Genomic DNA, 26,881 nt, shown 5'->3' with positions numbered 1-26,881 from the left:
GGATCTGCGCAGACCAGCCTCTCCTGCCCTCAGCCCAGCTTCTTCCCCAACCCTGCACTTAGTCAGGGCCAGATGTTTTCCTGTAACTTCAAACTATTGTTCTCCTTTCAAAGACCCCCACCCCTGCCCCTTCAGCTTTCCAAACAACATTCCTTGGCCAGGTCTATCTCCCTTGCCCTCTGTCCCCCACTGCTAATTTCCCTGGCCAGAGTTCTTAGTATGCTCCAGGGGACTCCAGCTACTTAAAAGGTCAAAGAATAAATTCAAGTAAAATTCCTGGAATACTTTTTATTATAAATTACATATAACATGTTTTACAAAATTCTATCTACTCTTCCTTTTGAATGCACAAGCATAAAAAGATGTCTGGTGTAATGTGAACACCACCTATTTCTGAGTAGTAGGATTTGTGGTATTTTTGTTTGAATATTTTAAAATCATTTTTATAACTTAACATTTTAGAGATGAACAGGAAGTAAGAATTAACCAAAGGGACTAATGGGGTTTTCATGTGAGAGAAATATTGAAGGGCTGGGAATCTGGGGAGCAGGTGTGAAAAACACCGGGAACAGAAAGTAGAAACAGGGAAAGGTACCTGTGCCTAACCATGCCCCCCACCACACCCTCAGGACTAGAAGCCTTGGTAAGAGAAAGGGGGTAAGTCCGGGACACAGGCTGCCAGGTCGGGGAGGCAGGCCACAGGATTGACGCTGCAGAGCCCAGCATCCTGGCCCTTCTCAAAGTAGACACTGCCAGGGGAGAAGATGGAGGGGTCCTCATCAAAGAAGTTATAGGGTCGGAGCAAGAAGCCAACTCTGTTCCCCAGAGTCACTGTGTTGGGGATGTCCTCGGCATGCGGAATGTGCAGGAAGCTGGCTGTGACCCAAGCCACCAGATCCTGCAGGAAGAGGGAGGAGCTGGAGGACTATGGAAGCAAGACCCAAAGAACCACCATTCAGCCACAATCCCCACCTGCAGTCTCAGCCTGGCTTCCACTCTGCAGAGCCTCATGCCCATACGACACATGGCGCAATCTATGTAAGCAGCTATGTGGGGAGAGGGAGAGCCAGTGTCCCAGAGCTAATCTCACCCCAGGAGGGATGACCTGTGTTGGTCATCAGAAAACTCCATGGCCTCTGAATCTGTGAATTGGAAATCAGCCATTCCCTCTAACCTCTGGCCAGAGGCTGGGCAGCCAAGACACCATGCCCACAGGTGTCCCTTTCCTATGTCCCTAGGGCAACCAACCTCTCCTAAGAGGGTTTCATTGTTGATGAAGTCAGCAAAGGTAACTGTGGGTGTCCAGATGTCATTCTGGTGATAGATGCTACTGCTCTGTGACTCCTCCTCCTTTCTCTGGGTCACCACAAGCTGGTATCTGACCAGGAATCGTAAGAAGGTGGTGTTGGAAGATGTCAGGTGCCTTTCCTGGCCCAGAAGTCCCTTAGATCCGATTCTGTGTGAGACCATTTCCCACCGTGTATCTAACTTGGGTTTGAGGGGAGGTACAGGTAGCCATGGGCAGGGAGTTCGTCTCCAAGGGCTGGGGTAGGGGAGGGGCAGTCCTTTCCTTCCACCCAGGCCAGGGCCCTCCTCACCTCCCCCAGCTGAGGGCCCTCTCCATGTCACTCTCCAGGGGTATGTGTATGCCAAGGGGGCTGTGGATCTGGATTCGGTACCCGCGCTGGTGACCCCAGGCATTAGTCTGGTTGCTAGCCAGGTAGAGGTAACGGGGTAAGGGGCTTCCCAAGGAAAAAGCTGTCAGGTCCTCCTTTCCCAGGACCTGCCGAGTCAGCTGTGGACGCTGTAGCCAGTGCTCCGGGTTCCAGGGGGCGGCCACAGGTTTAAACACCACGTCTTCAGCTACCACCCAGTTTTTCAGCCCTGCCAGGGGGAGGGAAGGGAGATGAGTTCCACACCAGGTAAGGTCTCTGGGTCAGGTCCCTGTCTTCCACACGATGTCCACTGCACTGGCGTGACAAAAGGCAGAGAGAGCATCAGAGCACACTGTGCTGGGAGCCAGGAGGTCTGGGCAAGCGCAAGCTCCTGTGTTCTTCCAACTTGCCTTGTCCAATAGGGTAACCACTACACATGTGGCTATGAAAATTAAAACTCAGGGCCAGCTGAGGTGGCTCACAGTTGCAATCCCAGCACTTTGGGAGGCTGAGGTGGGTGGATCACGTGAACCCAGAAGTTTGAGACCAGCCTGTGCAACGTGGTGAAACCCTGACTCTACAAACAATAAAAAAATCAGCCAGGCATGGTGGCACATGCCTGTGGTCCCAGCTACTTGGGAAGCTGGGGTAGGAGGACTGCTTGAGCCCAGGAGGTTGTGGTTGCAGTGAGCTGAGGTCACACCACTGCACTCCAGCCTGGGCAACAGAGCAAGACTCTGTCTCAAAAAAAAAAAAAAAAAAATCAGTACCTCAGTCACACTAGCCACATTTAAAGTGCCCAGTTGCCATACATGGCTAGTGGCTACTGTTTAGAGCCACAGCACCCAGAACATTTCTATCACTGCAGAAAGTTCTATTAGCACTAGACTGCCAAACAGTCCCGGACCAATTTGCTTCTCTGATTCACTTTCTGAATCCCTACACTGGGCATAATTAAAGCTGTTCTATGGCTGTGCCCAATAAACAGAAAAGCACACGCAGCTGACTGATGACATTCGTTTAACTATGAAAGGGATAATGATACTTGTCGTGGAGAAGCAAGTTGAAAAACTGACTCCGGAGCCAGGTGTGGCAGCTTGCAACTTGGGAGGCTGGTGGCAGGGTGGTGCAGATCCCTTGAGCCCAGGTGCTGGAGACCAGCTAGGGTAACAGAATGAAACACTGCCTCTTTAAAAAGTAAAAAAAGAAATTAAAAAAACTTAAAAAAAAAAAAAAAAAAAACCCACCAGGCATGGTAGCTCACAGCACTTTGGGAGGCCGAGGCGAGTGGCTCACTTGAAACTGGAGTTCAAGACGAGCCTGGCCAACATGGTGAATCCCCATCTCTACTTAAAAAGAAAAAAAAAAAAAAAAGCCAGGTATGGTGGCGTGCACGTGTAATCCCCGCTACTCTGGAGGCCAAGACACAAGAATCGCTTGAACTGAGACACAAGAATTGCTTGAACCTGGAGGGTGGAGGTTGCGGTGAGCTGAGATCGCACCACTGCACTCCAGCCTGGGCAACAGAGTGAGACTCTGTCTCAAAAAAAAAAAAAGCTGGGTGTGGCAGTGTGTGCCTGTCATCCCAGCTACTCAGGAGGCTGAGGAAGGATTGCTCGAGACCAGGAGGTCGGGGCCGCAGTAACCTGTGATTGCACTACTGCACTCCAGCCTGGGTGAGAGTGAGACTCTGCCTCAAAAAAAGAAAACCCAATCCCTTCCCATGGTCCCCTGCATACTCCTCCCAGCTCTGAGGCTTCACCTTTGATCTCAGCAAGGTGGGAAGTACTGTCAGTGTTTTTCAGAAGCGAGCACATTCATACCTTTGTCTGGGAGCTCCTTGGAATTCTACAGCATCCATAACCTGCATTGCCTAACTCAGCACTTGGTCATACACTTTCTGCAGGTCTGGACTGTTAGTTCCTTTCAACAAGACCTATATGAAGGCACCTGGCACAGGAGGGACTGTGCTGAAGCTGGTGCCTCTGCAGCCATCCTGTGCGCTGGTGCCTGACACAGCCTCACTGGCCCAAAGCAGCAGCCCATGCTGCACATGCTAGGAGTCCAATAAATATTACTTCCCAAAACAAGGGTCTTTAATGCCAAAGATGCTGAAAAAAACTTCCAATCAGAAGACAAGTCAAAATCCAAGTGTGTCTATCTAGTTAAAAAACGATCATTTCAACCATGCTATTAGTCCTCCCTACCCTCCACGCCACTGCGAACACAAGTGCAAGGGCATGCACACAGACACACGCAGGCATGCAAGTGCCATGTCTTTAGACTTGAGGATAAGAAAACATTTCACAAGAAATACTAGTTTATGTTGCATTATACCTGGGCAGTCATTTCCTGTCCCATCTCCCGCCACCCTCTTTAGTTTCCCTTAAAATGGAGAGGGTCTGGTGAGTTTCTCATTTTCTTTGTGGATCTCAAAGTCTGAGTCTGTAAGTTCCTTTCTGTCCTTGACAAAGTCTGTCAGGAACAGCAAGTCCTCTGTGTGCTTTGAGCCCTTTGTGCTTGAGAAATCTCTTTCCATACTTGCAGCAAGCTGACTGTGTGCCTGCCATGAGTCAACAGTGATGACAGGAATGGGATGGCCCCCCTGACAAGGAGTGGCCCTATCATGGGTAGCAACCCCAGCTTTGGTACCCTCCCCTTCCCAAGCCCCAGGTCCACCCCCATCCTGAAGACTCTGGACAGACTGCTTCTGACCTCGGCTCAGGACTCTGCCCTCCCCACCCTCACTGACCCTCAGAATTAGGAAGAAGCAGTGTTCCAACTCCAGCCCCATTGGGCCAGTCCACCCAGTGTCACTTGAGGCTAAGGCAATCATGCCCAGCCATTACATTTAAACTGGTTTCACAATCACAGTAAGTCAGAGGGGCTAGGCGGGGGAACCCTTTTCACCTTTTGCCAGATACCCAGTAGCCCAGTACCAGACTGACTGCACTGAATATGCTCAGTCCCTGTCCTGTTGCCACTAGAGCTGTGGTGCTGGAACACCCCGCTCTTGCCACTTATCTCAGCTTGACCTGGGAGATTCCCTTCCCTTCCCTCCACCCCACCTGACCCCACCCCCAAGCCCTCATCCCTCAGCACTCACCTGCCACATCCAGGTCCAGCTTGAAGTGGAAGGCATGTGTGTGCACCGTTCCCAGCACTCGTTCCCCCACACGGTTCCCAAAGAGGAGGCCCTCCTCTCCCCCTTTCAGGAAAGCTGTGTTGATATAACCCGTGGCATGGACCCGCCCTTCAAGTGCCCCGTTTGGGTACAACACAAAGTCCCAAATGTAGTCATAGTTGCCCACAGATGACACAGACCTGACCACAAGGGCTGAGCTGGCCAAACCACCATAGAAATGATTTTCAAGGTAATTGTGGTGCCTTCGGAGGGGCAGTCCCTGGGCTTCCTCAAATATACACACAGCCCCCGGAAGCAGCTGGACTGCCCCTTTGCCCACTAATATATGGATGTCCACCATCGTGGCTTGATAGGGACAGTCCACTCCCCGCACCAAGCCTCGGCTGTTACGGCCAAGTCCAAAGCTGCTATCCAAATAGCGAGTCAGCATCGTCTTGGGTGAATCGGCACCATAGATAGACATACACTCCTGGACACTGACTTCATAGGCTACTCGCTCACCCTGGAACCGAACATCAAAAATCCTCAGGCCGCTGAACACCCCATGGCCAAAGGTAAATGACCAGAGGGAGGATACCACCAGGTTTCCCTGCACACTGTACTGGGAACCCTGGGGTGAGAACTGAAGAGGGGGAAGAGGACCTGGAGAGTTCCGAGACCTCAGGGATGAAGCTCCATTTGGTGGAGGTAGAGGAACTCTAACCACTTCCAACCGGCCAGACTTAAACTCCCGTTCCAACTGGCCCAAGTCTGCATAGTAGTGCCCAAGGTAGAAGACCCGCTGGACAGTCCAGTGGGCAGGGTCCAGGGCCCTGTGGTCCAGTAGTAGCTCCAGCCCCACGGGGTGAAGGAAAAGACCAACACCTGAGATGTTATGGTGGAGGGCCATCCAGGTAGCTCGGTCCCCCGAGCGCAAGCCCCGAGGGGTGGCATGCACAGCTGCCAAGGTAGAGCCATTGTAGTTGAAGGTGGAAGCCAGGAAGATGGGTGCCTTGGGTAGCTCCACCTCTTTCAGATGCCTCCACATCTGCGTAAACTCAGCTCTCAGCAGCGGGCGACGGTGATAGGGCAGGGGCCCGCCGTGACGCTCCACAGTCACGTCCCGCATGTAGGAGGGGTGAGGCAGCGGTCCCACCACCAGCTCACTCACATTGGGCTGGGGTTGTCCACCAAAGAGGACGATGGCCAGTGCCTCTCGGGCAGGTGGGGGGCTCCCCCTGTCCAGGTGGGCCAGGGCTGCAGCCTTGGGGGGCAGCTGCAGCTCCACTGAGAAGATGCAGTTGTCCGAGGGCTGAGCCTGGGCTGCATCCACTAGCCCGGGCCCCAGCCGCTGGGTCAGAAAGCGCATCACAGCTGTCAGCTCCTCTCGGCTCAGGTCTGCAAACAGCTGGCTCTGGCCAGGGGTGTGCGCCAGGGCGCTGGGCTCTATGGGATACAGAGGGGCAGTGGGGAGGCTGGCTGGAACCACCTGGGCTGGTCAGCAAAACATAGGCCAGGGCAAAGATGGTAATGAGGGACAGTGCCAGGAACGCCAGGACTATCTTGAGATGCATAGTGGATGCTGAGAGCTGAAATCAGAGTTCTAACAGCCGCTCCTTCCAGTTACTGACATCAAGTCGGGGTTTATATTCACTAGGATGGATAGGAATGGAGAAAACTCCACCCCATGGGTTGGGCAGGAAATTTCTGACCTTGATTTATGTAATTCTGTTCTAATTTTCTGTCCTGTGGTTTGGCCCAAGGCACTGCTTCCACATGCATAGCCTCTTCCTTGCCCCTGAACTCCCACTGGTAGCAGTCAGTACTAACTACTGATTTCCACCATTTAGACCAGATGAAAGGGAATCTGGGTTAACGATGCTAACCTCCAGTTTCCACCCAGAATGGGTCTCAGGAAGAGTACAAACCTCAGATGCCCAATTAAGTTCTGCAGCCTGCATGCAAGCACTGAGCTGTCCATTTTCCTACCTCCTGGCAGGAACTGCATCCCAACAACTCCAGGATTCACTGCCATGTTCAGCAGTAAGCACTGAATTCTGCCTGTTGCCTAATGCCAAGCCCTTGATTTGTAGTCAGGCCTTTTCCATCCAGTGGAGTGGCTGAGAGCCTGGGCTTAGTAATCAGGTTTGTCCACCAATCCCAGTTCCCTCAGCTGTGTAAACTTAGCAGAAAAACTTATCCTGAGTCTCAGTGTCCTCATCTGTAACAAACAGACACAACTACCCTACAGAATCCTAAAAATTAAATGTGATCACGCACATTAGGTACTTAACAGCCTGGAACAGGGGAGGCACTCACAAACTGCTAGCTTTTGGTAGTCATCTCTGAAACAGAACAGAGCAGCTGCTTCTCCATTGTTCAAGACCTTAAACTCTTCACAGAGGCAACGAGGGGATCATTGGAAATCAGAAGGCTACTTGCAAGGTGCAAGTTGAGGAAACTTTTATTTCAGAGGGAGATAGATTCCTAGGCAGCCCTCCAAGTAATTTGAAAACCAAAACTATGAGTCTCCTCAAGAAACTGAAGACATTATTCAGGGAGAATTAGTATAAGGTAAAGAAAATGATTGGGTAGGACACGCCTTGAACCAGGTCATTCCTTACACATGGAGCAATAGCAGCCTCTACTGGCAGCTCACGGGTATCACTCAGAAAGAAGGAACTAGGATCTTCTGAAAGTAGGGAAAGAAGGCAGCTTAGGTCTGGGAAGAGCTAACTTTCCCATAATTCAGACTGAACACAAATAAAGCACCCACCCTAGCTCACTAGGCAGAAGCCTCAGTCTTTCCACTATACTGGGGAAAAGATTCAGCTCAACTGGCATAAGGACACACAACAGGGTGGCTAGGTGTCCATGGAGGTGGGTGTCCGAGTGTGCACACATGCAAGCATGAGTACGTCCCTAGCCACCACAGCATTGCACCAGGGTCTGCGGCTTTAGAAAGAGGTCAAAGTACCTGTATTTTTAATAATTTCTTGACATGGTAAAAGAATTTTACATTACGATCCAAGGGTGGTAGGGTGAGGAGTAGGGGCAGTGGAACAATCCAACAAACAAAACGGGGAACTGAGAAACACATGGAGGGAAGGGGGAAGGGTTTTAGCTGGAAGGGATCTGGAGGGTGGGTGGGAGCACTGCCCAACTAAAATGCAGTTGGTTTGTTACTGAGTACTATTCGTGGGAAGACAGCATCCTGACTCCTTCTCTACAGAATATCGGGAGTACAAATGATGCATCCCAGGTGGAAATATTATTGGGGGTTGGAAGACAGAGACAGGAATAAGAAGTCGGAAACAGACACTAAGAGTCACTGGCAGGCTGACTGCAGGTATCAACGCTCCAGCCGTGGTAGAATAAAAGAGCTGGGGGCTGATGGGGATTAACACAAAAGCTATTAACAGTTAAGTGATATCTCTGGAAGATTCAAGAGACAGGAGGCAACTCTTCTATAGTTTTGACTTGCCCAGCGCATTTCCACATACACAAACGTGTATATGTATGTGTGTGCGTGCACATACACATACACACCAGTGATTGCTTTCCCCAGAAACCCGACACTATAAATAAGAGAAATATTTCCCAAAAGGAAAGCCCAACATGAGCAGCAGCGTCCAGACCTCACACTTGCAGACATCTTCACCCCAACCAACAAATGGCTGGGAAAAGGCAACCAGGAGTCAAGCTTTTGCAATAACGCCAAAAAGGGCTGAGTCAGAGAGGCCTTCCCCAAGCCCTCTGCTTCTCATCTCTCTGTTCTCCACCAACTCACCCTGGGTACCAAGAGGCTACAGTATCAGGACGGAGGACGGGCCCAGGACGTTTGTTTGGGCAGATGACAACTAAGACAACCATCACCTCCTGAAAGGTACATAACAGGGATTGTGGAGAGGGAGGGTATGTTAGCTAATGGAGTAGGAGTGTGTGTGTGCATGTCTGTATGGGTGTATACGTACATGCACACATGTGCATGTGAAAACGCTCATTATAAAAACATCTGAAGGAGCTTGGGAATTGACTGAAGGCCTAAGGTGTTTCTTGTCATGATCAAGATTCAAGGTGGGATGTACACACATGCAAAGCCCGAAGTCATCACCAGGGCAACTGTGGAAGGATCCAATGCCCCACAGAGGAAAGAAACAGTAACCTCATGTGAGGAAGAGAAGTTCATCCCCCTGCCACCCTAGTTCCTAAAAAACACCTAGCACTTTCCTTCCGGTTCCCTTCAGCTTTTAACCAACTAATTATCAAAAGAAGAAAACATAAAGCGCAAGACACAGGAGGGAGGAGAGGAGGAGAGTGAAAACACAAGTATTTTTGTGCCAACATCCTGCACACACAAACCTGGAGTTCTCCAGAAATTACGACAGGTTGGGTGTGGGGTATTAGGGAAGGAAATAGAAGAGTTCCTGAGGCCTGAAAAAAGAGGTAAACACATCACAGAACTAGATGAGAGTTTCATTAGACTCTAACTAAAAACAGAGAGGTGTGATTACTATTTCCAGCCAGTTTCCCCATCACGATAGTCATGTAACAAACCAAGGCAATGTCGGTCTTGAGCCAGACTCACAGAGTCCCCTGGCCCTGGCTCTGGCCTCAGTACAGAGTCTCTGCATTGCTGCTCCGGGGCCGTTTGATCTTCTCGATATTTTTCAGGATCATGTCATGTAGAGTGACCTGGGAGAAGAGGTATCAGGGAAATCACATATCTGTACAACCCTTACCTCACCAAGAAAGTGACAGACCCCTCTACAAATTCCCAAGCAATCATCTGCATACAGTAAGCCCTTAATGTCATCAATAGGTTCTTAGTAACTGCGACTTTAAGCAGGTGAGCAAATCAAGTACAGAAGGCCCTCAAATAACCTGGATTTAAATAACGTCATTTTGTTACAATGTTAATGAAAAAAACTTGGTTTTGATATACATCATTTTTAAAGTCACAGTTTATAAAAATCTACGGACAACATTAGGTGAGGACTTACTGTAATTTTTTTTTTTTTTTTTTTTTTTTTTTTTTTTTTTTTTTTGAGACAGAGTCTTGCTCTATCGCCCAGGCTGGAGTGCAGTGGCACAATCTCGGTTCACTTCAAGCTTCGCCTCCCGGGTTCACTCCATTCTCCTGCCTCAGCCTACAGGCGCCCGCCACCATGCCCAGCTAATTTTTTGTATTTTTAGTAGAGACGGGGTTTCACCGTGTTAGCCAGGATGGTCTCGATCTCCTGACCTCGTGAAATGCCCACCTCAGCCTCCCAAAGTGCTGGGATTACAGGCGTGAGCTGCTGTACCCGGCCGACTTACTGTAATTTTAATCTCACTTGAGCCTGCATTCAGGGTGGCAGCACCACCTCTCTTATACTTCAACTGGGTGTAAATGGGTATTTCCAAGGCCCCCAAGTGTCTAATAGCAACTAACAGGTATTGTGCACTTAACATAGTAAGAATTGTACCAGGTTCTTCAATGTGTTATCTCACTTATTTTAAAAAAGCGAATGTATTTTGTGAGTAGGTACTCTTCAGTTCTTTTCCTTTTTTTTTTTTTGAGACGGAGTTTCGCTCCTGTTGCCCAGGTTGGAGTGCAGTGGCACAATCTTGGCTCATTGCAACCTCCGCCTCTTGGATTCAAGCAATTCTCCTGCCTCAACCTCCCAATTAGGTGGGATTACAGGAGTCCACCAACCATGCCCAGCTAATTTTTTGTATTTTCAGTAGAGATAGGGCTTCACCATGTTGGCCAGGCTGGTCTCAAACTCCTGACCTCATGTGATCTACCTGCCTCAGCCTCCCAGTGCTGGCATTACAAGTGTGATCCACCACACCCGGCCTCTTCAGTCCCATTTTATTTTTTTAATTTTTATTTTTATTTGAGGCTGAGTTTTGCTCTTATTGCCCAGGCTGGAGTCCAGGGGCACAATCTTGGCTCACTGCAACCTCCGCCTCCCGGGTTCAAGCAATTCTCCTGCCTCAGCATCCCAAGTAGCTAGGATTAAAGGCATGTGCCACCATGCCCGGTCAATTTTTTTTTGTATTTTTAGTAAAGACAGGGTTTTTCCACGTTGGTCAGGCTGGTCTCGAACTCCTGACCTCAAGTGATATGCCCGCCTCGGCCTCCCAAAGTGCTGATATTACAGGCCTGAGCCACCACACCAGGCCTATTTTATTTTATTTTATTTTTTTTTAGATGGAGTTTCACTCTTGTTGCCCAGGCTGGAGTGCAATGGCACAATCTCGGCTCACCGTAAACTCCACTTCCCGGGTTCAAGTGATTCTCCTGCCTCAGCCTCCCAAATAGCTGGGATTATAGCCATGCGCCACCACACCCAGCTAATTTTGTATTTTTAGTAGAGATGTGGTTTCACCATGTTGGTCAGGCTGGTCTCAAACTCCTGACCTCAGGTGATCCACCTGGCTTGGTCTCCCAAAGTGGTGGGATTACAAGCATGAGCGACTGCACCCAGCCCAGTCCCATTTTAAAGAAGAAATTGAAGTTTGAGCTTGAACAATTTGCTCGAGATCACACAATACAGGTAGAGCCTGGTTGCAAACCTAAGTCTGTCTGATTCTAACACCTATATCTTAACCATACTGTACTGCACACCCCTCCTCTCAGGTAGAAAGGAGAGAGACACCCTGCTAGATCACTTCATGGTTCTCAACACTCAGATGATGAACAGAATTTGGTCTACTAATTTTACCTCAGACCCTCATCTCAGCCCTTCAGAGAATTTCAAGAACATTCTCAACAGAGCTAAGTGAAGCCACAGCAACTATGGACAAGGACTGAGGTTACTCACATATTGATTCCTCAGCTCTGATATGATGAGCCGAAGGCTGATATATTCTTTCTCATCAATCTCTGTCACGGTCCGGCGATAGTCCTCCTGCAAGGAGGGTAGAGGAAAAAGCTAGTCCCCAAGGCCCAACTGTTCCCAGATAGCTCCTTCCCAGTAACAGTCACTGTTCACTATCCTGCCACCTCCACCCTCAGGCCACAAACCGCTTACTTACCACATGGGGATATTTAGCTATTTTAGAAACCAATTTGGCTCTTGTAATATAATATCTGAAAGGAAAGAGAAGAGGAGGAAGCTGCAGGAGACCCTTGATGGTGCCCACCACCTCATCAGTCCCCAATGCCTCGGCCAAGCCCAAGCAGCCCTACCTAGAAATCTGGTCCAGATAAGATGCAGCTTCACTCTCAACAGTTCTCAGCTCTGCAACTGTTTCCTCCTAAAACAAACAAACAACAGGTGCATCAAAAGCCACTTCCATGACATCCACAGCAGCCCCAAGGAGAAAGGAAAAAAAGATAACGCAGGGGAGATGAGAGTATCTCCCAAACCACTCTTCCCAGTTTGTAATTCAAGTACATTACCTGAATGGACACCCCAAAGTTGTTTCCATCTTCTATCCTGGGAATCAGGAGCTGTACCCACATTTTGACCTGGAGGTCAAAACATATATGAGGACCTTTGCCTGAAGGCTGAAGCCATTAAATACACAATTCAGATGGCTGGGGCCAGATGCCAGGAACACAGAAGCCAAAATATCTAGTCTGGCCAGGCACAGTGGCTCACACTGGTAATCCCAGCAATTTGGGAGCCCGAAGCGGGTGGATCACCTGAGGTCAGGAGTTCGAGACCAGCCTGGCTAACCATGGCCAAAATGGTGAAACCCCATCTCTACTAAAAATACAACAAGTAGCTGGGTGTGTTAGCAGACACCTGTAATCCCAGCTACTCAGGAAGCTGAGGCAGGAGACTCGCTTGAATCCAGGAGGCAGAGGTTGCAGTGAGCCGAGATGGCGCCACTGCATTCCAACCTGGGTGACGGAGCAAGACCCCATCTCAAAAAAAAAAAAAAAAAAAAACACACACAAAAATCTAGTCTGCCAATTCCCATACCACCCGTACATCCACTGTTTTTTGCACTTCAGGTGGGGTACTTGGGACCGGCCCATAGGTCACTAGCCTGTGCCTCACCGTGTTACATTTTTCAATCAACAGCCGGATCTCAGGTTTCACTTTCTCAATAATGTCCACCAGCTGCTGGTTGCTTTTCAGCATCCCATTGGGCATCACAAACACCTTGGTTCCTGGCAGAGATATGAAGGTCAAATGATCAGGGAAGAGGGAAGGACACAGCATCCCCTGTCTCTCTCTCATTTTCCCTATACCTATCAGATGCTGTGACCTCTGCCTTTGTCACAATCCTACCAAGACACCACTATTAGAATCAACGAGAATGTATGGAACAAAAGAACAACAGATGAGCATCTGAAACATGACAAAAGTCTTAAACCCTCTGTTTATTGGAAAACCAGGTTTAGAGCACTAAATAACAAGCACGTTTGGAGGAGCTTGGAATGCTACCTCTGGGAAGTAAGATCAGATCTTGCCTCCTGGTCAGGAGAACTAGATCCACCTGCTTCTCAGGGTTGCAAGTCAGGGGTGGGGTGAGGGGAGGTAAGGTAAGGGTGCCTCTTACCTTGGAAGGCTTCTTCACACTCATCCAACCTTCGCTTCTTATAAGTGGGCTAAGGATACAAAGAGGCAGGGATGAGCCTGCTTTTGACACCCACATGTCCATCACAAGATACCCTTCAAGCAAGTTTAATCCCTTCCTCAGCCTCATAGCTTGTGTTATTAATTTCTGCACAATTTCCTAAGTACACACAAAGCTTTAAGAAAAGGTTCTTGGGGCTGGGCGCGGTGGCTCAAGCCTGTAATCCCAGCACTTTGGGAGGCCAAGATGGGCAGATCACGAGGTCAGGAGATTGAGACCATCCTGGCTAACACGGTGAAAACCTGTCTCTACTAAAAAATACAAAAAACTAGCCGGGTGAGGTGGCAGGCACCTGTAGTCCCAGCTACCCGGGAGGCTGAGGCAGGAGAATGGCGTAAACCCAGGAGGCGGAGCTTGCAGTGAGCTGAGATCTGGCTACTGCGCTCCAGCCTGGGCGACGGAGCGAGACTCCGTCTCAAAAAAAAAGAATAGGTTCTTGGAGGTGAGGCGTGGCGGCTCACACCTGTAATCCCAGCACTTTGGGAGGCCAAGGCATGTAGATCGCTTGAGCCCAGGAGCTCGAGACCAGCCTGGGCAACACAGGGAAACCCTGTCCCTATAAAAAAATACAAAAACTAGCTGGACATGATGGCACATGTGCCTGTAGTCCCAGCTACCTGGGAGGCTGAGGTAGGAGGATTGCTTGAGTCAAGGAGTTTGAGGTTGCAGTGACCTGAGATTGTGCCACTGCACTCCAACCTGGGTGACAAAGTGAGACTCTGTCCCCCCTCAGAAAAAGAAAGAAAAGGCTCTTGCCACAAAGCAAATTATGCTGTAGTTGGGAAGACCAATCTTTCCAGAAATACAACACATTAAGTATTACAAGGAATAGGAAAAAAGAACCTATCAAAGTAGGCAAGATAATTAAGGGAATACGTACAAATCTGCTGGTTCCACAAAGGAACACATTATTCAGTCAACAAACATGCATTCAGCAATTGCTATGGACCAGGATCAACGCTAGGTGCTGGGAATATAAAGATTAAGATAGTTCCTGCCGACCGAGTACGGTGGCTCACGCCTGTAATCCCAGCACTTTGGGAGGCTGAGGCGGGTAGATCACCTGAGGTCAGGAGTTCGAGACCAGTCTGGACAACATGGTGAAATCCTGTCTCCACTAAAAATAAAAAAATTGGCTGGGCTTGGTGGCGCGCACCTGTAATCTCAGCTACATGGAGGCTGAGGTGGGAGAATCACTTGAACCCGGGAGGGGCAGGTTGCAGGAAGCTGAGATCATGCCATTGCACCCCAGCCTAGGAAACAGAGTGAGACTGTCTCAAAAAAAAGAAAAAAAAGGAGTTGCTGCCTTCCAGACGTACAAGTTCTGTCAATGAGGCGGTACTACAGACAACAATTCAGTATCATCAGTGTTATAGTAGCATGTGGACACATGACTGATAAGGACTAGCTGTTAAAGATGCACAGCAAAACAGCGATTGCAGTTACACAGCAAGAACTTCATATCCCTAACACTTATCAAGACATGGAAACAAAGGTAAGTAAAGTCTTGTTCAGAGCCACGGGAAAAATCAGATAACCTGATGAAGCTAGTTCTCTTTTTTTTTGAGACAGAGTCTTGCTCTGTTGCCCAGGTTGGAGTGCAGTGTCGTTATCTTGGCTCACTATAAGCTCCGCCTCCTGGGTTCATGCCATTCTCCTGCCTCAGCCTCCCGAGTAGCTGGGACTACAGGCGCCCACAACCACGCCCAGCTATTTTTTGTATTTTTAGTAGAGATGGGGTCTCACCGTGTTAGCAAGGATGGTCTCCATCTCCTGACTTCATGATCCAACCACCTCGGTCTCCCAAAGTGCTGGGATTAAAGGTGTGAGCCACCACGCCTGGCCGAAGCTAGTTCTCTTTTATTTGAAACTCACTCTAACACTGAGAGTAGCATTGGCACATTCACTTCACATCGTAAATGAAACTCAGGGTCTAAAAGGAATATACCGGAGGCCTCGTGCGGTGACTCACACCTGTAATCCCAGCATTTTGGGAGGCTGAGGTGGGTGGATTACTTGAGCTCCGTAGTTTGAGACCAGCCTGGGCAACATGGTGAAACCCTGTCTCTACAAAAAATACAAAAATCAGCTGGGCATGGTGGCACACTCCTGTAGTATCAGCTACTTGGCGGGCTGAGGAGGGAGGGTCACTTGAGTTTGGGAGGTCCAGGCTGCAGTGAGCAGTGCTCACGCCACTACACTCCAGCTTGGGCAAAAAAAAGTGACGCCCTTTCTCAAAAATAAATAAATAAATAAGAAATAAAACAACTACACTAGAGTCATCATGCCTGTAACAGTCCTAGTTCCCAGATCCAAATCCCACTGTTGCCTCTGTACATCTTAAAACTGACAAGGAAACAGAGGACAGAGGACCTACTGCTCAATAACACAAAGATAAATATAGGACACTTACACCATCCAGTCCATCATGGCTATTGGTGAGAAGAATGGGGTCAGGGACTGGGAGATTCATGTCAGAGTGGATCTGAGTTAGGTCATGGATGTTTAAGATTGGTTCCTGAAAGACACCCACCCCAAAACATTAATCTTTTCAAGCTGAACAAAGAAGTATTTGATTGAAGAGCAAGAAATGAAAGCGCTTTTACAGTTTAAAAAAATAAAAAGAAGAATCAACACACAATTTGTTCCAGTTCACAGTAATACCAGGGCCAAAAAAATAGGGGAATTTGAAGAAAGAAAAGGGTCTCTCACCTTCAGAAAACTATCAAGTTCTAATAACTTCTTTGGGAAAAAATTTGCCACCAAGTCTTCTGCCTAAGGAGGAGGGAAAATACAGCTGAATTAATATCTGTGGGAAGGTCTCTCTCTCTCTCCAGATATCTCCTCTGTGGGAAACTCTCAACCAACACTCATTTTTCTATTTATTTCACTCACCTCACTTGTGATGCGTTCCCTGAAAGAATCAACCTAAAATTAACAAAGAGAGCAATTCAGTACCTGGGGACAGAGGTAAGAGCAGGATGGAGAATCCCAAATCCAACTGTCTTTGCCTCACCTTGTAACTGTAATAAGAAGATGAGAGGCCCCCAGACTGCAAATACTTTATTTTTTTGAGGATCCATTTTTCCATCTCAGGAGAAGCAGGGCTTTGAGGGCAGCACCTGCCTGTCTCCTCTCTCCTCTCCCCTCCCTCCCTCCTGTGTCTGAAGCTGTCTGAATTTGATAAGCAGACAAAAGACAGGTAGTTAGGAAAGATGTGAGCTCACAAACGTGCCAACCCCCCACCCAGACAGACCTGGCCTATGATACCAGGCAGGCCAGCCACCAAGGGCAGGGGCAGTGTCCAGGGACGTTGTTGGGCTGGGGGATTTCCAGCTGTCACTGGCCTAAAGCCCTGAGTCCAACACGTGTCCGCGGAGGTGTCCCCGGGACTCTCCATCATCAGACGCGGTACAGAAAGCCGACCCCGGGAGTTGGGGGCTGGGCTGAGTCGAGCGGAAGCTCAGAGCTGGTATCCCCAGGGAGACAAAGACGCCATGGGGAGTAGGAAGCCGGTCAGACTGCAGGGGGATCAAAGCGAGGGGCAAAAAGGCCGGACCGGTGCCGCTACCTTGAGCTTCACTTCCTGATCCACCTTCAGCAACGAGGCCATGGCCGGGCCGGGCCGTGTCCGATCCGCTGGACACCGGAGGCGCTGTGGACTCCAGGGAGGGGGCCGGAGGGACCTGAGAAATCTCGGCTGACCTCGGGACCCGGCCGCCCTCGCTGGCTCACTCACTGCTCGCTTGCTCGCTCCCTCCGTGCCGTCCGCCCGCCCGCCGGCAGCCTGCTGCCTGGTCGCTCTCTCGCTTGCCCTCCCGGCTTTCGCCGCTCACGCCGGAAACTGCGTCACAGCCAATCGCCGAGACTCCTGCGAGGCTGTGCACGTGCGCTGCGCAGCCGCGATGAGACTCGGGTTTGGACGCTCCCAGGCGGGTTCACACTGCCGGGGTAAAGTGTTGGGTAGGGGTGAAGTAAAAAGGAGAGCTGTGGGGAATGGTGCGCTGAGAACTGAGCCTCCGAAAGACTCGGAAACGGTGCGACCCTCTCTGTTGGCCTGGAACTCGCCTTCACCGAAGGGACCTCAGTCGCTGCAGTCCCGGGGACAGCGCCGTCGCGCCCCAGTGACGTAGGCTCGGGGAAGTCGGGGACCCGGGTGCTGGGTTCGGGGGTGTAGTCCCTGATTCCCGCTGCCTCTGCCCGTTTGCCGCGGCTCAAGTGTTTAGGCTAGAGCGAAAAAGACAAGTGCGGTTGTGCCAAGCTTTCCTGGTACATTTCCCTGCCAACTGACTGTCGTAAGCTTCCGGACCTCAAAGATCAACTACCTAATGGGCAAATTGATGCCCAAAGTAGGGCAAGACTTGTCCAAGGCGTTTCCAGTACATTCTGAGCCAGGACCCAGATCTCCTAACTTCTATGGCAGTGCTGTATCTATTTGCCTAATGGAAGCTTGAGACTATACCTCTTCATGCACCCGTTCATTCGATCTCTCTCTCGACATTGGATATTTCATTCAATAAAATGGGCCAGGGCACTGTCTCAGATTCTAGAAATATGTAAGTTTATATATGGGTTGAAATCTTCTAGTAGCCACAATTAAAAAGTAAAAGAGCCGGGCGCGGTGGCTCAAGCCTGTAATCCCAGCACTTTGGGAGGCCGAGACCATCCTGGCTAATACGGTGAAACCCCGTCTCTACTAAAGAATACAAAAAACTAGCCGGGCGACTAGGCGGGCGCCTGTAGTCCCAGCTACTTGGGAGGCGGAGGCAGGAGAATGGCGTAAACCTGGGAGGCGGAGCATGCAGTGAGCTGAGATCCGGCCACCGCACTCCAGCCTAGGCGACAGAGCCAGACTCCGTCTCAAAAAAATAAATAAATAAATAAAATAAAAAAATAAAATAAAATAAAAGTAAAAGAAACAAGTGAAAATTTTAGTCATATATTCAACCCAATTTATCCAAGTCCTTCAACATATAATCAACATTAAAAAATCGAGATCTTATGCATTCTTTTCTCATACCAAGTCTTCAAAATCCAGTGCGTATTTTACACTTAACTGCACATCTCAATAAGAAAACAACACATTTGCAGTACAGTGCTCAGTAGCCATATGTGGCTGCTGGCTTCTGTATTGAACAGCACAGCTCTGGGAAATCATAGGCAAACAAGATTCAAGGTCGCTGGTCCCATGGTGCATAATATTGGAAAAACACCAGAAAGTAAACTGACAAAGTAACTGCAAAATTTGATAAATATTAGGAAACAAGTGGATGACATAGAAAATACCAGAGATCTATTTTAGATCGCATGGCCAAGGAAGGCCTCTGAACAAGTGACAAGCTGTGATCTAAAGGACATAAAGGGGTTAGCATGGAAAGAGTGAGAAGAGCCTTGAGAGGTGTAAGTGCAGCTCAGGCAAATGCTCTAGGGAAGGAAAGAGACTGTCTTGAAGACAAAGACTGGTGAGCTGGGGGTGAGGAGGGTTGTTAGTAAACAATCTAGATTAAGTACGAAAAGAGGTCATCAGATTTATATTTTTGGGTCGCTCTTGCTGTTGAACATTTATCCTAGACTGGCCTCTCTACTAAGTGCTAGGAGAATGAGGGGAATACACAATTAAATGGAGTAAAACACAGAAGACTGACTATGGCCTTTGGAATCAGAGACCTGTGCCTCAAATCCCACCTCAGCTCCTTACTAACTGGAATCTTGGGCAAATTATTGAAATGCTGAGTCAATTCCTTCATCTGTAAAATGGAATTTTAATAATTAGTAATAAATAATAGTATGTAATATTGTAGTGTTGTGACTATTAGAAATAATATATATAGGCCGGGCGTGGTGGCTGTAATCCCAGCACTTTGGGAGGCCGAGATGGGCGGATCACGAGGTCAGGAGATCAAGACCATCCTGGCGAACATGGTGAAACCCCGTCTCTACTAAAAAAATACAAAAAACTAGCCGGGCGAGGTGGCGGGCGCCTGTAGTCCCAGCTACTGGGGAGGCTGAGGCAGGAGAATGGCGGGAACCCGGGAGGCGGAGCTTGCAGTGAGCCTAGATCGCGCCACTGCACTCCAGCCTGGGCGACAGAGCAAGACTCCGTCTCAAAAAAAAAAAAAGAAATAATATATGTAAAACAATTAGCACAGTGCTTAGATACAAAATAAATAGTAGCCACTGTAAGATAAGTAACTGATCTGTTAACGCTTAGCATGAAGAGGTTAGTCCTTAAATGACAGTAATTATTTTCATTCCTGCTTTCAAGCTCAAAGTCCTTTTCAGCTTATAGAAGGCCACATATAACATAGCCCATACTATCCATCTTGCTCATAAACATCTAACAGTTTTCCCCCTTTTACCTCTGTTTTCTGTTAACACATTTCCCCGGGAACTTTTGAGATCCGATTTGAAACTTGAGGAATTATTTCCCACATTAACTCCATGCTATTTTAAGTATGCCACTATTCTGTATTTCTTTCAGAATTTATAACATCAACTGGAAAACTTAATATATTTGTGTCTGTTAAAATATGCTTTGTTCTCAAATAATTATGTTTTGTCTCCTTCAAGTAGGTTATAAGACAGATACACATTCTCTTTATTTCCCTTCCTCCTCCCCATCCAAGTGTTTTATATAATACTCTATTCATTCATTTGTTTATTCAGTGAACAACTGGAGGGTACCACTACATTTAACAATAACTATTCATTTCTGGGTGCTTACAAGTCACATGTGATTACTGATAACTGGTCTAATTTTAAATTCATGTCCCGAAATCTCAAATGAGTGCACAACACTGCCTGAGGTCCTACTACATGCTCCTGACAAGTTTGCTCTCCCCCCTCCCAATGACTGTCATACTTTCTCATCTCCCTGAACCTCCAGTATTCCTTCCCTCCCACCTCCAACTTAGGGTCTGGGCTCATTCCTTTTTTTTTTTTTTTTTTGAGACAGAGTCTCGCTCTGTCGCCCAGGCTGGAGTGCAGTGGCCGGATCTCAGCTCACTGCAAGCTCCGCCTCCCAGGTTCACGCCATTCTCCTGCCTCAGCCTCCTGAGTAGCTGGAACTACAGGCGCCCGCCACCTCGCCCAGCTAGTTTTGTATTTTTTAGTAGAGACGGGGTTTCACCGTGTTAGCCAGGATGGTCTCGATCTCCTGACCTAGTGATCCGCCCGTCTCGGCCTCCCAAAGTGCTGGGATTACAGGCTTGAGCCACCGCGCCCGGCCTGGGCTCATTCTTTATTGAGAAAACAGAAGCAAATGAGAACTTCCTCATCATCTCACCACCAAATCTGCCAATCTGCAAAATACTTTCTGCCTTTCCTCTTTCGTTGAAGGAAACATACCTGTTCCCATCTCTTCCTTTTGTTCCTTGGATTCCATCCCCTTTCACTTTCTCAATGTCTGTGCCCATGATTAGCCCCTCGTTTTCCTACATCACATTTATCCTCTGCTGGGTCATTTCCAGACATGACCAATATCCCCTATCTTGAGAAAACTCCCCCCTGAATCCAGGTTCCTCTGTAGCTATTACTCCCTTTCTGTGCTCTCCTTCCTGGCAAGACTTCTTGAATTATTTATTGTCTCTTACTCTACTTCCTCATGCCCCATTTACTCCAGTCCACTCTAATCAGACTTCTCAACCCCACTTTCTCAATGATATAATTTTTGTTAGGTTACCAGTGACTTCCATGTTGACAGCACCAGTGGTCACCTCTCATCTTATTTGAACTTCTCAGTAGTACTCAACATCTTAGCCACTTCCCTTCTTAAAATACACACAGCAACCTGTTCTGATGTTTCTCCAGCCTCAACAGTGATTCCCCATTTCCTTTGCTGGCTCTTCCTCCTCTGCTCCACTTCTTAATGGTGGCATGCTTCAGGAGACTTATGTCGTTTATTCTCTACTTACACTTTCTCCCTAAGAGGATCGATGCATGTTCATAGCTTTAAGTATCATCTGTATGCAGCCAGGCACAGTGTCTAATGCCTGTAATCCCAGCACTTTGGGAGGCCGAGGCAGGCAGATCACCTGAGGTCGGGAGTTCGAGACTAGCCTGAACATGGAGAAACCCCGTTTCTACTAAAAATACAAAATTAGCCAGCACGATGGCACATGCCTTGTAATCCCAGCTACTCAGGAGGCTGAGGCAGGAGAATCACTTGAACCTGGAAGGTGGAGGTTGTGGTAAGCCAAGATCGCACCATTGGACTCCAGCCTGGGCAACAAGAGCGAAACTCCATCTCAAAAAAACAAAAAAATCATCTGTATGCTGATTTGAGGGCCCCAGGTTTGTATCTCCCATCTGACATCTTCACTGAGTTCCAACCACCTATTTGATGTTTCTACTTGGAAACCTAATGAGCATATCAAACTTAACATGGCCAAACCAGAATTCTTGATTCTCCCACACACCTGTTATTTTCCTATTCTTCTCCATCTCAGTAATTGACATAACTGTTCACCCAGTTGTTCAAACCAAAAACCTAACAGTCAATCTTGATTCCTCTCTTTCCCTTATGTCTCCACAGTCAATCCATCAGCACGTCCTGTCAGCTTTCTCTGTATAATGCATCCTGTATGAGTGTGCTTTCCTCCATCTCTTGTTACCCTGGCCAAAGCCACTGTCATCCTTTGCTAGGACTATTACACTAGGCTCCTATCTGGTCTCTCCATTTCCACTCTTGCCACCCCCCACCAACTGTCACATTCTATTCTTCACTCAGCACCAAAATCTATCATTGATTGATTGATTGACTGATACAGGATCTTGCTATGTTGCCTAAGGTGGTCTCGAACTCCTGGGCTCAAGGGATCCTCCCGCCTCAGCCTCCTGAGGAGCTGGGATTACAGGTGCACACTAGGCCAGCTCAAAATAATTTTTTAATATATCAACCACAGACATGGTAGCATCTACTCAAGCTGAATATCTATACTTAGGGAAGAGAGGGAGAGAGAGAGAGACAGACAGAGACAGAGAGAGAGAGAGACAGATCCCAGAAACCTCAATTCTAGGGACCCGCCCAAGAGAAATGCATAAATATATTCACCAAAAGACATGAACAAGAATGTTCATAGCGACACTATTCACAATAGACCCAACTGGAAACTACCCGGATGCCTCTGAACAGCAAGAGAGATATCTATATTAATATAGATTAATATAGATTAATATAGTCACACAATGGAATACTACAAAGTATTGAGAATGTATGAACTAAAACTACACAAGGTGGGTGAATCTCATGATAAGCAAAAGAAAACAGAAACAGAGTATCATGTATGATTCCATTTACATGAAATTCAAAAAACAGTCAAAACTCAATCTAGGGTGTCAGAATTGATGATATTGTTTGCCCTTAGGGTGGGCATCAACTAGAAGGAGGCATGGGAGAGGGAGTTGGGTGTTAGTTACATTGACGTGTTCATTTTGTAAAAATTCATTGAAAATACACATATGATTTATGTCCTTTCCCCTAAATATTCTATCCCCCAGTAAATAGTTTCTTTTAAGTCACCCAGTCATGTCTCTTCCCTGCTTATCACCCTCAGTGGTTTCCAGATAGCACAGGCCTTCCTGAATCCCCCAGTTGAAGTAGCTCCTCCCACCCTGCCCCCACTTACTCTCTATCACATCACCCTTTTACCTACTGTATTAGCTTTCCAGGGCTGCTGTAGCAAAGTACCACAAAGTGGATGGCTTAGAACCAGAAAAATATATTGTCTCAGAGTTCTGGATGCTAGAAGTCCAAAATTAAGGTATCAGCGGGACCATGTTCCTTCTAAGGGAGCCAGAGAAGAATCTGTTCCAGACCTCTTTCCTGGCTTCTGGCAGCCTCAGGTCTTCCTTGGCTTAGAGGTCACCCTGTGTCTCCTTACATCATCTTCCCTCAGACACAGTACGTGTCTGTCTCTGTGTCCAGATTGCCCCTATTTATAAGGACGCAGTCATATTGGTCTAGGGCTAACGTTAATGACCTCATCTGCGACGATCCTATTTCCAAAAAAGATCACATTCCCATGTGTTAGTCCCAGATGTTAGGACTTCAACATCTTCTGGGGGCCACCACTCAACCCATAGCATGTGCCATTATTTGAAATTATCTTATTAACTTAGTTACATGTTTATTGTCAAATTCTCTCTAGAATATAAACTATCAGAGCAATTCACCAGTATATCCTTTCAGACCTAGAATAGGGACTGGCACATAATAGATCCTCAATAAACATCTGTTGAATCGATGACTGAGGATATGTTGTGGATTATTCACTAATCCCTCAAGCACTACATACACTGACTACATATACTTCCCAAGTGGGACGGCACACAGAGCATTCACTACGGAACAGTCATTGCCCTCTGTTCCACTTGTATCAGGTCATTTATCACCTTACCCTTTATGATATTTACTATTGTATACTATTATTCTCATTTTGTAAATAAGAAAACAAAGCACAGAACAGTTGAATGAATTGCACAAGGTCACATGGCTAGTGGATGGTAAAGAACCAGGTGGTCTCAACTTCCAAATCTTCAGTTGTGACACTATACGCCCTACCTCTCTAGAAGCCTGTTACTTCTCTATGCTTTTCTGAGATGGTGTTAGGGACAGACAAGCAGGAAGAAACGCAGGACGATGAAGCAGCCACACCAGGACTAGGGGAGAATTCTTTGGGGATGATTTCAGTCACCTCTCCTAAAGGGGCTTTCATGCTGAAAAAGCCAAGAAGAAGGATTGTGAACACTATCCCTAGTCACAAAACCAGGAGAAAAATCAATCTAGTTCCACATATCACATCCAATACCAACTATAAGAAGACCACATACATTTAAAAGAAAAGAAAGACACTTCTGGAAGTGGGAATAACTTTCTAAGCAATATAAGTCATCAAGAAAAATAAGCAGATTTGACTTGAAAATTTAAAACTTTCTAAACATCGGGAAAATACGTTAATTAAAGCACTTCATGAAAAATTACTACAAATACTGAGAAAAATACTAAGAATCCAATATCTAAATAACCAAAGAATGCAAACATAATTCATAAAAAAGTAACTACTGCTTGAGCCCAGGAGGCAGAGGTTCCAGTGAGCTGAGATTGCACCACTGCACTCCAGCCTGGGTGACAGAGTGAGACGGTGTCTCTTTAAAAAAAAAAAAAAAAAAAAGGTCCAGCATGGTGGTCACACCTGTAAATCTCCCACACCACTTTGGGAGCCGAGAGGCCAGATCATGGAGTCAGGAGAATCGAGCCATCTCTGGCCTAACACGGTGAAACCGACACGGTGAAACCGTCTCCACTAAAAATACAAAAAATTAGCCGGGTGTAGTGGTGGGTGCTACTAATCCAGCTACTCGGGAGGCTGAGGCAGGAGAATGGTGTGAACCTGGGAGGCAGAGGTTGCAGTGAGCCGAGATTGCACCACTGCAGTCCAGCCTGGGTTACAGAGCGAGACTCCATCTCAAAAAAAAAAAGAAAAAAAAAAAAAGTAACTACAATAAGCAAATACATAGCAAAAAGTTCAGCCTTATCACCAATGAATGATGCTGATTAAAATAACAAGGAAGTGCCATTTTTTGCTTTTGTTCCCCAAATATATGATACCCAATACTGGCCAAGGCAATATGAAAACAGGCTTCCTGATACATTACTGGAGGCAGAATATAATTATGTACAAGCACTTTGGAAAATGATTCCCAATGTTAAGGAAGAGACATTAAATAGCCGACACAGTCTTAATTCTGTAATCCCAGTTATGAGTCTCTATCATAAGTAAGTAGTCAGCTCTTCATTGCAGCATTATTGTATTCACCCAAAGGGGAAACAGAATTTCCAGCAGTAAAAATAAATACACTAAGGTAGTACATTTAGTGTAGTGTAATGTAGCCATGATAACTACAATAACTGTGTAGCAACATAGAAAAATGTTAAATTTAAAAGCAGAAACCTGGGCAACAAAGTGAGATCCCATCTCCTTTTTTTTTTTTTTTTTTGAGATGGAGTCTCAGTCTGTCGCCCAGGCCGGAGTGCAGTGTGAGACCCCATCTCTACAAAAAATTTAAAAATTTAAAAATTAGCTGGGCGTGGTAGCGATCACCTGTGGTCCCTGCTACACCAGAGGTTGAAGCAAGAGGACTGCTTGAGCCAGGAAGTCAAATCTGCAGTGAGCCATGTTTGTTCGTTCCGCTTCACTCCAGCCTGGGTAACAAAGTAAGACACTGTCTCAAAATAAAAATAAAATAGACAATACAACATACAATTTTGGGTTAAGCAGTGGTTTCTTTTACACCAAAAGCATTAGCCCTGGACTTTATTGAAATGAAAAACTTTTGGCCAGGCACATTGGCTCACACCTGTAATCTTAGCACTTTGGGAGGCCACACTGGGGGTGTTGCAAGGGGAGACAGGAAATGTTCTAAAATTGGATTATGGTGATAGTTGTGCAACTCTGTAAATGTACTAAAAATTATTGAACTGTACATTTAAAAGTGTGAGTCTTACAGTATGTAAATTATACCCCATAAAGTTGTTTTTAAAAATGAAGTAAGTCCCTCTGCTCAAGACCCAGCCATCTCATCTTATTCAAAGTGAAAGCCAGAGCTTTACACTCCCTGTAAGAGCCTAGGTGGTAGACAGCTCAACACCCTTACCTCCCTCACCCCCTTACCTCCCTCACCCCATTTTCTGTATCTCTTTTCCTTGCCCATCTTCTAGCCACACCAGTCTCTGCTAATCCCTGAACAGGCACCCTCTGTGCTCTTGTTGTTCCCTTGGCCTAGAATGCTCTTCCTTCAGATGTAGGCAAGAATTCCTTCCTCACCTTCTTCAAGCCTTTATTTGAATAACACTTTCTTTTTTTGTGGTTTTTTGTTTTGTGTGTGTGTGTGTGTGTGTGTGGTTTTTTTTTTTTTGAGATGGAGTCTCCTTCTGTCACCCAGGCTGGAGTGCAGTGGCGTGGTCTTGACTCACTACAACCTCCGCCTCCGGGGGTCAAGCGATTCTCCTACCTCAGCCTCCTGAGTAGCTGGGATTACAGGAGCACGCCACCATGCTGGGCTAATTTTTGTATTTTTAGTAGAGACGGGATTTCACAATATTGGCCAGGCTGGTCTCGAACTCCTGACCTTGTGATCCACCCACCTTGGCCTCCCAAAGTACTGGAATTACGGTCGTGAGCCACCGTGCCCAGCCTTTTGTTGTTGTTGTAGTTTTGAGATTTCGGCTCACCGCAACCTCTACCTCCAAGGTGCAAGCGATTCTCCTGCCTCAGCCTCCCGAGTAGCTGGGATTATAGGTGCGCACCACCACGCCCGGGGAATTTTTGTATTTTTAGTAGAGATGGGGTTTCACTGTGTTGGCCAGGTTGGTCTCGAACTCGTGACCTCACGTGATCCGCCCTCGGCCTCCCAAAGAGCTGGGATTACAGGCGTGAGCCACCGCGCCCGCAGCTCCCTGAATTTAGAGAATAGCGGAGCCTCCCCATTCTCTGCGTAATTGGCGCTTACTCTTCCCGTG

At 47.4% G+C, this 26,881-nt stretch overlaps 2 protein-coding genes across 3 annotated transcripts; both read right to left on the bottom strand.

The window, feature by feature from the left end:
* Positions 1-268: 268 nt before the first annotated feature.
* Positions 269-7,117, bottom strand: AOC2 (amine oxidase copper containing 2). Its single transcript, XM_017867661.1, is given in 5 exon segments — positions 269-898; positions 1,249-1,378; positions 1,599-1,884; positions 4,762-6,202; positions 6,204-7,117. Coding segments are annotated over 5 exon segments (2,274 nt in total). The 5' UTR covers positions 6,354-7,117; the 3' UTR covers positions 269-631.
* Positions 7,118-7,220: 103 nt separating this feature from the next.
* On the bottom strand, positions 7,221-17,853 carry PSME3 (proteasome activator subunit 3). Of its 2 annotated transcripts, none has more exons than XM_017867663.1 (11): positions 16,934-17,853; positions 16,258-16,290; positions 16,075-16,137; positions 15,776-15,880; positions 13,285-13,333; positions 12,780-12,892; positions 12,173-12,241; positions 11,960-12,027; positions 11,806-11,860; positions 11,592-11,678; positions 7,221-9,474 (listed from the first exon to the last, which is right to left on the bottom strand). In XM_017867663.1, the coding sequence occupies exons 1-11, from the start codon at positions 16,973-16,975 to the stop codon at positions 9,394-9,396; spliced, it is 765 nt and encodes a 254-aa protein (XP_017723152.1). In that variant the 5' UTR covers positions 16,976-17,853; the 3' UTR covers positions 7,221-9,393. The 2 variants fall into 2 exon arrangements, with proteins under 2 accessions (XP_017723152.1, XP_017723151.1); XM_017867662.1 differs by lacking the exon at positions 16,934-17,853 and adding an exon at positions 16,379-16,923.
* Positions 17,854-26,881: the final 9,028 nt, after the last annotated feature.

Source organism: Rhinopithecus bieti, unplaced genomic scaffold, assembly GCF_001698545.2.
Source record: "Rhinopithecus bieti isolate Rb0 unplaced genomic scaffold, ASM169854v2 scaffold_4544, whole genome shotgun sequence".
Taxonomy (NCBI): domain Eukaryota; kingdom Metazoa; phylum Chordata; class Mammalia; order Primates; family Cercopithecidae; genus Rhinopithecus; species Rhinopithecus bieti.
This window is presented reverse-complemented; position numbering and strand designations above follow the sequence as displayed.

What these genes read in the sequence shown, in the direction of transcription:
- PSME3 (XM_017867662.1), bottom strand. Translation starts at nt 16,453, where the DNA reads ATGGAAAAATGGATCCTCAAAAAAATAAAGTATTTGCAGTCTGGGGGC. An exon ending in GCCATGATGGACTGGATGGT is followed by an intron (nt 13,334 to 15,775) that starts GTAAGTGTCCTA and finishes TTGTATCCTTAG; the next exon opens with CCCACTTATAAGAAGCGAAG. An exon ending in ACTTTGGGGTGTCCATTCAG is followed by an intron (nt 12,028 to 12,172) that starts GTAATGTACTTG and finishes TGTTTGTTTTAG; the next exon opens with GAGGAAACAGTTGCAGAGCT.